At 41.5% G+C, this 10,434-nt stretch overlaps 1 protein-coding gene across 1 annotated transcript; it reads left to right on the forward strand.

The window, feature by feature from the left end:
• DAPL1 (death associated protein like 1) lies at window positions 1-9,522 on the forward strand. The gene is made up of 4 exons (XM_048054049.2): window positions 1-157; window positions 3,553-3,637; window positions 7,322-7,385; window positions 9,250-9,522. Exons 1-4 carry the CDS (start codon window positions 100-102, stop codon window positions 9,367-9,369), a joined length of 327 nt encoding a protein of 108 aa, XP_047910006.1. The 5' UTR covers window positions 1-99; the 3' UTR covers window positions 9,370-9,522.
• Window positions 9,523-10,434: the final 912 nt, after the last annotated feature.

The raw sequence follows: 10,434 nt of genomic DNA on the forward strand, positions 1-10,434 counted from the left end.
CCGCCCCGCCCCGCCCCGCCCCGCCCCCTGCCGGCCCAGCCCCGAGCCGCCTCACGGGCCCGCGCGAAGCCGGTCCCCCCGCCGCCCTCTCGCCCGGCGATGGTGCGCACAGGGCGCGTCTCGCCCTGCCCGACGGCGGCCCGACGGGCTCCTGCAGGTAGGGGCCGGGGCCGCCTGCGCGAGACTCCCCCTCCTCTGTCCCTGCCGCCGCCGCCCCCGCGGGCCGGCAGCTGCGGGAAGCCCGCCCCGCGCCTGCCCTGTGGCGGCGGCCCCGCGGGCGGCGCGGTGGGGTCTCAGCAGCGTCTCAGCGGGGTCTCCGTCGGTCCGGCCGCGGGCGCCAGCCTCCCGGGCGGGCCCAGTCGCAACCGGTGGTCTGCGGCCCCTGGGGCGCGCGGGGCCTGAGGGGCTGCGGGGCGGCACCGGCAGCGCGGAGCCGGTGGGTGCCCGGGGCCGGGGCAGCCCTGCCCTGCCGTCCCGGCCGCTCCCGCCGGGCTGGACGCGCCCTGGCGTTTGGCGCAGGACTCGCCCGTTTTCCTCCGCCTTCCCCCCTTCGGCCGGCCACCGCGCCTCAGCGCCTGAGGCGTCGGCTGCGCCGCTCGGTTGCACTCGAACTCGCTCCGAATCAGCCGGAGCAGGCTGGCGCGGGGCCGCGCTGCCCTCCTGGCCGGGCGCGCGTCACGGAGCAGCGGGGAGCAGCCGGGTGCCCGCCGAGGGCGCGGCCCCGCCGCCGCAGCAGGACGGCCTCCCCCGGCGGCCGGAGGGGCGCAGGCCGCGGCCACCTGCGGCTCCCCGTGCGAGCCCGCTCCGTAAGCGCGCTCCGGCGGCAGGCGGCCCGCCGGCCGTGCGGGGGAGTAGCTCGGCCCGCGGCCCGGCCGGGCTGCTCCCCGCGAGCGCCAGCTGCGCGTGCCGCCGTGCTGCGCGGGAGCTCCTGCGAGGGCGGCGGCTGGGATCGCCGCCTGGCGTGCTGGGAGCCCTCGGTGCCTGGGGAGCGAGGCGTGACTCATCGGTCTCATCTTACCCCCGAAACGTCTTCTGTGTTCTCAAAAGCTTAATTTTCAAGCATGCTTTTACATGTTTGTGAAGTAACTTTTTTTCAGCTTCGCTAGCTGACTTCGCTAGTCCTTTTCTGGATTATTATTTTTTTTCCCTCTCAGTGACAGGGGCAGTTGCATTGCACCTGAAATGGCCTTAAAACCACTGCAGTAGTGCCCTAGTGCTTGTTCTGGTATTTCTTAACGTAGATTACAGTAAGCTGCAGAGGTTGCAGAGACCATTTTCAGGAGGCTTCACCTGCGGTCGCTGCCATGCAGTGACTCCTGCAAAGGAATGCCAGGAAGCGAGTTTCAGCTCGGCACCTAGCGAGCGAAGGCAGTGCAAGTGGATACCAGGGTAAAGGCACCCTTTATTCTGGCCACAGCATCCATAGTAACCTTGGGATCTCAGAGGTGCTGTGCCTTTGTTTTGTATTCATTTTTGTCACTGTTGTTTTCCCACCTTACATCTTTGAAAGCTGTGGTTTGTTTTAATATGGAAATTGGTAAGGATTTTGGCACTTAATACTGAACTGTTAAGTTAAATGGATTATAGGGTACTTAAAATATGAAAATTGAGCTCCATATTAAAACTTTCAGACATCTCTTTTAATTGCTTTCAAAAAAAATAATGAACCAGCTTTCTGGCACATTACAGAAGCATCTATATTACACTCTCCCACAACCACGGAATAGCTGCTAGTAGCAACTATTTTCAAGTTAGTGAAAAGATTGAAATAAGTCTCATGTGACTTCCAATCATAAGCAACTCTTTTCCCAGTGGGCTTGTTGTAGTAGGCAAGACTCTTGATTGGTCACTTAGTGTTTAAATATTTTTTCCCATTTTTGGATATCTCCCTCTTCTTCTCCCACCCTTGTGGTTTTTGTAACGCTTCATAGTGTTAAAAATGTTTCCTTGGCCATGTGTGTCTGATCTCTTCCCCCTGTTAAATTAAAACCATCAAAAGCACTTGTATTTACAAATTGCCAATCCTGCAAATGTGTGCTTAAGTGAAGATCCCACTAAATGAATGATTCCCTTTTGGGGTTTGACACATTCCTAAAAAGTGAATACATCTGCATACCTAACAAGCTGTGGAAGAACAGACCTCCAGCTAAGATCTTGAAATATCCTGGCTTTTTCTTTTTTTTAATCATTTGTTGTTCTTGTTTAAAGATGCTTCTTATGTTAACTCCCTTTCCAGAGAAGAGTTTCACACCTTGTGAGCTTGAGGGTGTTTGGAATTCCGATGCTCTTTATTAGAAGACAACTGGAAATGGTTGGCATTTTTATTTCAGAGACTTATCATTTTGCAGCTAGATTGCCAACAGAATTTTATTCTAGGTCTCACCTGTATTTGAAGCTGTAAGATTGCTAGGCGATTTATTTGCTGCTTAAACAGTAGCATAATTATCTGTATGTAGGCAATGCTGAAAAGAAAAGACAAGCCTAGATACCACAGAACTACAGCACTCTAACACTGCTTCAAACATGACTAAAGGACAATTGTTAATTCTAAAACTAAACCTGCAACCAGAAAATACAAGGGGATAAGCCAGAATTGATAGAAAACAGTTGTCAGATAGACAAATGCATGTGCTCAGAAAAAAAGGAGGAAAAAGACCTATTTCTCATGCTATTTAGCCAAGTAATTTTTGAAGTTTTCCTCAATTCCCTGTCGTCCCTGCCCCCCCAGTATTTAAGTTTGGAAACTCTGGTCCTGATTATTAATAAGAAGAATAGGAACCTTGTTGTAAGAGGAAACAACTTGTTCAAAATAATCAGAATGCGTACTGAGTTTGTTCCTTCTTATGCTGGCAGTTTTAAAACACCTTTGTGAATGGGAAGAAGGTACTTGTTTCAACAAGATGTTTTAGATAACTTCACATGTTCTTTGTTCAGAATTGAATTTTCTGACATGCCTCAGAACTTAAATTGTTATTGTTAGGTCTTCTGTAGCTTAATTAGTGCTAATTGGTTTTGTGATTGGCAGATATCTTAATAAAATATAATTAAACTTGTTAGAACACAAGTGAAAGATAAACATGCATCTGCATTATTAGCTTTATCCTAGAATACCTTGAACAAATCCTGAAACCTTTATTGCTGTTAGTGATGTTGTTTGAAAACTAAGTGTTTAGAGTCGTGGTGTGTGTTTGTTTGTTTGTTGGTTGAATTTAAAGTGGGATTTATTGCATCTGAGATTTATGGGGGAAGAATTCATACTAACATATTAAGGTGTTAAGATTTAATATAAATTCAAGTGACTGAAAACCCATTGACTTCTTGATTACAGCATTTGGAAGTTGACTTGAATATACTATGACACAGAAGTTTAAAGTCTTTCTTGGAACTCTTTGGCTTACTTCTGTGTATGTGCATGTATACAAGTGAAGTAAAAATAGAGTTAAATGCCAAAAGATAATTTTGTGATAACAATTAATCTGGGGTACAAGTATTTTTTCTTTTTTGTCTAGCATGCAATCCTGTATGTACTTAAATTGTGTTTTCTTCTTGCAGTCAAAGCTGGAGGTATGAGAGTGTCTAAAAAGCAAGAAAATGGACTTAAGAAAAATGGTAAACCTCCAGGAAAAGACAAGACGAGGTATTGCACTGCAGGGCTGGTTTCCCTGCCCCATAGTTAAAGTTCATAGGCAACAGGCCAAAGGTTGTAAATAAAGACAACTATTCAACTCTGAAGAGTTTAATTCTTAAAATAACTTGTGCAATTAATAAATAAAATGCAACTTTGAGGTAATCTACTATTAAAAAAGGCTTCAAAACCTAAGGAAGATGCCTTGCAATGAAACACAAAGGCTGAATATCTTCTCTGTTTTTATGCTGTGGAACAGAAATGAAAACAATGTCTTGCCTACCTTTCATTAGTAATGTTCAGTCAGTTTCCAATTAAATAAAATTTATTTTAGGCAGTCCATATTCTTAAGGGAATGAAAGGAATGTGTCCCACCCTCCATAAAGAATCTTTTATATCTCCTGTATAGGCCTTATCTCCTATTTCAATCATAAATCTTATTTGTCTTTTTCTATTTTCCACTTCCTAAGGTTGATCAGGCTATTTTGCCCCAAAATGAAGGCATGCTTCTCCTTCTGGATAAGAAGCAGTCAGTGAAAACAAGTGTTTTCTCCTACGGCTTTTTCAAATGAAGACTAGCTATTCCTTACTTTACCACATACCTTTGTTTTTGCACAAAAGTTCCCTCGAAGGTCCTGTGATTCTGCTTGGGCATATCTGGAATTGCAGAGTCATTGCAGGGTACCTCGCTCCCTTCTCATTGCTATGATGTTCAGAAACTAGACGGTGTGACGCTAAGGTGTTGTATCCAGTGATTTGCTCTTGGAATACATCTACTGTGTCCTGATAGAACCTTGCTGTGCAAGGAAGTGGTGTACATGCCCTCCTCCATATAATGATTAGGATATTTGTGAAGGAGTGGAAGACATGAGTTGTAGCCCACTGTCAGCTAGAAAGGGTACGTACCTAATCGTATCCTTTGCCTTCACCAGTGAGCTAGATGCTTCCTGTTGAAGCTGAGCTAATTCATAGAAAAAGACTAGAAATTTGTGAGTATAAGACAAAATGTAGTGGTTAAAGTGCTGAGTTTGGGGGGATGGATCTAAACTTCCACTCCCTGTAACTGGAATGCATTTAATGCTTTTATCCTTTTTGTCAGCTTTCAAAATACGTAATGTGTAAGGTGAGAGTGGAACTTGGAAATCCCTCTCTCTATTGAGTGCTCCTGGTCCTGGCATATGCTTGCTCTTTTTCGAGCCCTCTAAAACTTTAAATTTATTGCTGCACAGTGAATGGCCCAGCTCCACTGAGGAGAGTACAGTTGATCTTGTAGACTCTTGGGAAGAGACGTGGGTTTCGTTTCCTTTAGAATGAGGACAGCCTGGAGCTGGTACTTCCATTGGAAACTGTTTCAAACATCATTAGGGTATGGGTAGACAAAAAACATCTGTTGTTGCTTTAAGTGAATATATCATCTTGTTCTCAAAGAGCATTTTCCACCTGTGGGAGTGGGCTCTGATTTCTGTCTGGATATAGACGCCTCCCACGTTGTGTCGATGTGAGGCTGGTTTTATGCATAAAAATAGACTGAAATGGGTTAAATATTGTGTTGCATCTCACAAGAAGAAAAGAAAGCATTTTGAGCAATCTTTCTATGGCCCTCATGGTAGCTTGTTCTGGGCTTACTGAAGAGACCTGCCCAAACTTGGAGCAGCTCTAGAATCCTGTCTTCTTACAGCATGCCTTGGAATTATCCTGAAAGCTGTGAGTTAGCCCTTCCACCACTAGGGATTTAGAGACTTCAGTTACTTTTAACCTATGAGACAGGTGCCACCTATACTGTGATGTGTCTATAGTACCTAGGTAACAATTCAAAAAGCCTGAAATAGGTAGGATTGCTAAACAGTCTGGCAGGCTTTGGTCTGATTCCTGCTTTTGCTTGTGCGTTTTTACCCCCACTGGGATTTAAGTTGCCTGTATTACTTAAACAGATAAACAGATTTGCATCTGGCATTTCTGAATATCTTTTGCTGCTATCAAGAAGTCTTCCTTTTTAGTTGAATATCTGTGTCTACATTGAGTCATAGTATCAGTGTCTGACAGCCAACACAAAGTACTGTAATCTAGTAGAATCCTTGTGAAATAGATTATTTTACCAGGATTTAAAAGGGAAGCTTGTGACTGGAATGACGGCTGAACTCAGGTTTTGGATGAATGTGATTTTATTTTTACCTCTATTTTTTTTTTCTGGATAGCTTTTAATATTAAAATTAGCTTTGTTTAATTTTATTTAACACTGGCATAGTGACAGTGTTTTGGCAGGCCTACAGAAATCACCACTGTGGGTTTATGTTTGTTTTTCTTTTTCTCAGTGGCTTGGAGGACACTGATCTAAAATAATTTTTTTTGTAACAAAGCTGAGGCAGTAACACTGACTTCTTTCCTGTTTACTTGTTCACTGCTCTGGGATCAATGGTTACTCAATATAGTATACATACCTTGTTGGAATGATGGATTTTGCCAGGTTGCAGTCATACAAGTCACAGGAAAATTGTTAAGTAGTAATCATACAGATTCCCTGTCCCTGTGTTTGTGATTCAGATGAGATTATTTGATAGTCTCAAACAAGTCACTGTTACAGCTCTAAGTGGCTGGTCTGAGCTGAGTTCAGTCTTGGCAGGAGCTGAACTTTGAGATTTAGTTCTAAAAAAGTGTACTTACTCTAGAGGTGCTGTGTAATATATTGCATGATAGAACATAATTCATCATCTTAATGACTAATTAGATGCCTGCATGAGTTTATAGATAATACATAAAAATTGGTTATAGCTCGTTATGTAAGAGAAATGGCTTCTGTTTGGGGGTTTTTATTTCTTTAATAACCCTTTTTTTTTCTGGAGGATTTTAGTTTAGAAGGTTTTTTCACCAATTGTTAGTTGTCTGGGTCCAATCTTGCTGCTGTCTTTTTCCAGAATATGGTTATCCAATGGCATAAACATATATTTAATATCTTACATTTGTCATTTTGGCAAACTATCAATTCCTAAATTGAAATTTCAATAGAAAGTTTATCTTGTCTCATCTTCCGAATCATTAGCTTCACTCAAGCAGTATCTGCTTTTTCAAGAGTCACGGTTAAGGTGTTTGGTACCATGTATATGGCTGATACTGACTTTCCTTGACTGCATTTTAAGCTATAGAGGTGTCACTGCAAATAATAATATCATCAGAAGAATGTGTAATCTTCTAATGCTTATCTGAAGTATTTCATACCCACAGCTTGTTTATTTGGAATGTTGGTGATGTGGCTAATTCGCATTGAACTACAAGGAAGTTAATGGGATAATCTTGTACAAAAAGTTCTTGCTTGACAATTTGCTGATGTCAAAGAAAATATTCCCCTGCCAGAGGATGAATGTTTTTCATAGGCCTAGATTAGAACCAAGAAAATAACAAAGTCAAATTTTTTACTTCTGTCTTTCCATGCTAGACTTCGGTGAAGCTACTCCACAGTGTAAAAAATTATAAAATATAGTATTTTCTATAAAACTATGTATAAATAAAAAAGAAAAGCCACAACACAGATTTTCCATTGCTCTATTCTGAGGCAGCATACTTTCCTTTTTATATCATATAGTTAGCTCCAAAACTTAAATTTCCATTTTAGAATGTTTTTTATTAACAAGTTTGAAAAATAAGTGGCAGCGTTTTTGCAAGATGGAGATGCTAAATACTTCTCTTTCTCATGCTTTACAGTGCTGTCGTCAGTATTTCAAAAATTCAGAAGATGAGTGTCATACTGGCAGAAGCACTGGACAAAGTAAGTACATGTGGAAGAACAAGATATGTATTTGTCAAGGCCTCTCCATAAAACTAAACAAGAACAAACAAACAAAAAAAAACAGTGAATTTTCCTTAAATTGCTGTCATCTGACATTTGTAGGCTTGTCATCCACTACTAAACATTCCTGATGATAGTCTCTAAAGAAACAGATCGTATGTGGGTGAAATGCTAGATGGCTAAAATGTAACCAGCAGTCTCTTATTCTGCTATTTTTTATTTTTTAATTGTTCTGTGCATTTCTACTCCTATTTAGCATTAAATAAGTAGCCACAAAGTGGTTATGTGTATATGTGTTATAGAAAAGTACTATTAGATATTAAAGTGTATTTTTTTTTTTGTTTTAGTGGTATGTTGATTTCAAATTCACGGAAGATAGAATGGTTTGGGTTGGAAGGGACCTTAAAGTCCATGTAATTCCAACCCATTCCATGGGCAGGGACAGCTCCCACTAGACCAGGTTGCCCAAAGCCCCATCCAACCTGGTCTTGAACACTTCCAGGGATGGGGCATCCACAGCTTCTCTGGGCAACCTGTCCCAGTGCCTCACCGCCCTCAGTAAAGAATTTTTTCCTCATCTCTAATCTAAATCTACCCTCTTTTAATGTAAAGCCATTACTCCTTGTCCTGTCACTACACCCCCTGACAAAGAGTCCCTTCCCTGGCTTTCCTTTAGGCCCCTTTGGTACTAGAAATTTTACTGAAATGTGGAGAAAAGCTATCAGTGACATAGTAATTTTTTGGCAGAGCTGGGTTTGCAACCCAGAACAAAACATAGTCTTCAGTACTATCCACCTATGGAAATGGCTTTAACTTCTCTAAGGATCCCGCTCAGAGAAGAAAAAAGATAACTTAAAAAGGAAGTGGGTAGTGTTGCTGACAAGTGCACAGGTGGTAAGCTAATGTCAAACTGTTTTAAGTGATCCTTGAGACAACAGGTACAACATATTCCATTGTTGCTCCATATACAGTTATTTCACCTGAGGACTGATACAAGATAGTCAGACATCTGACTGATTTCTCTCTTGGAAATACAAGATTACTTAAAATTTTATGTCACAAAGCTGCTGATAGACCCTTTTATTCATCATTATGCTTACAGGTCTAGTATCTCTTGCTAGGTTGTTGATGCAGAGTCTTACACTTAAATATTGCAAAAGCTGATTTAACAAGCAGCTTTTTAATTTGCATGCTAATCAGATCTGACTGTTCTCATCTGTTTTTCATACTCATGCAATCTTTAGATTCTGAAGCATACGAAGAGTTCCTCATCCATAGAGCTTTGTAAAACATCAGTCACATTTCAACATAAGCCTTTCATCAACAGATGGGATCAAAGCTTTACTATGTAGATCTTGAAATTTGGCTTAGACTTATTTGTTAAGGTGAAACAGAGATATCATCTTGTTTTTCCTCTACTTCCCATCTCCTCTGCTCTGATCTACCATTTTCTTCTACAGCTGGTTTCCAGAATCTCATACATAAACCTTCTTTAGAAAGTGATAATTAAATATTACAATGATGGTGGTTTGAATCAGGAAAGGTAAGAATTTGTAACCACTTACTGTTAACTCGGTTACAATTTATTTGTTCTGCTTTCCTTATCTTGTCAGTTCATTCTATGAACTACTGAGAAAGTCAATAATTCACAGAAGGTAGTCAGACTAATTTCAAAACTTTAAACCAGAAATTATTAAATGTACAGAATCACTGAGTTCTCTGGTGATCACTTGAACTCTTTGTAGAGTTAGGTTTAACTACTTTCATGTGATGGAATTTAGGAGGAGAACAACAGAAAAGTTGTATTCTATTACAACTTTCTTCCCTCATTTTAATGTTACAGATGAGCCACAAAATTCCTGCAGCAGCATTACAAGTTGCTCACCAAAAGCCACAGCCTGCCTTGGAGAAGTTCATGCTGCCTAAAAGAATTTACATTATTCAACAGCCACGGAAATGTTAAAATATGCATTTAAAAACTCATGTTTACATAGAAGCAAATTTCTATTCTAAATAGCACTTAGCACACTGTGGTAAAGGATCAAAAACTGTGGAAATAGTTGCCATGTATCTTACTGTGTTTCTGTTAGTGACAATAAAATACTTTATAAAAAGAGTTACTCAGTTACTTGGGTTTTATTAAAATATATAGCTTCTGTCTAATCTGTTTTTACTAGTGTCCAATAATAACTCAATGCCAAGAAGCCTAACAGCTTCACTTCCTGTGCGAGTTTTGACTGAAGTACTGGAATTGTCCATCTTCTTTTCCATAATGTTTTTTTTAAACTTAGTGATAGCAAAGGTGAAGTGAATGTGATCCTAAGAAAGGTCACAACTGAAAGGCATGTTTTCTGAGAGAGTTGGTATGTCAATTGTAAATGGATTGAAGTGCTTCTTAAAATCCAGAGATGCCTAACACTTTGACCTCAGTGTTCCTTTGGATCTCTTTTTTTTTTTTTTCTCTTATGATTTAGGCTGAGGTGTTCCATACCAATGCCTGTCTCAGGCTGATTGCTTGACATGGCAACTTCAGAAGGTCCTGGGAAAGACTTACAGATTTTTCTGGCATTTGTTTCTGTAAGGAAGTCCAGCTTCTTGTGCACTGGAGCATTTCCTAAGGTGAGGAGGAAGGGAAAATGATGGTTGAAACTGACATTGGAAAGTTGGGCAGGTTAGGAACTTTTAAGGCCCTCAGCTAATGGAGGTTTAGTAGAAATTTGTACGACAGCTAAATTATCTGATTTAACTTGTTAATGCTGAATATGTTTGATTCCAGTGATACGTAAGCAAAATTTTCCAAACACTTTTTCCTTGAAGAAAGATGTCTCAAGAATTTAACAGCAAGAAGCCCCTCTTTCCTTTGTCCTTAATGACTCCTCCGCTGGGATCCAGACAGTAGGAAGAGCCAAGTGAGAACAGTCTATGTTAACCCATTTAGGGTTGGGGAGTAGGAATTAAGGAAATACATGACTTGGACTTGAACCTCGGGGATGAGAGGGAAGACATGAAAGCGGAGTCAGGTTGCAAG

This window comes from Anser cygnoides, chromosome 6, assembly GCF_040182565.1.
Source record: "Anser cygnoides isolate HZ-2024a breed goose chromosome 6, Taihu_goose_T2T_genome, whole genome shotgun sequence".
NCBI lineage: Eukaryota > Metazoa > Chordata > Aves > Anseriformes > Anatidae > Anser > Anser cygnoides.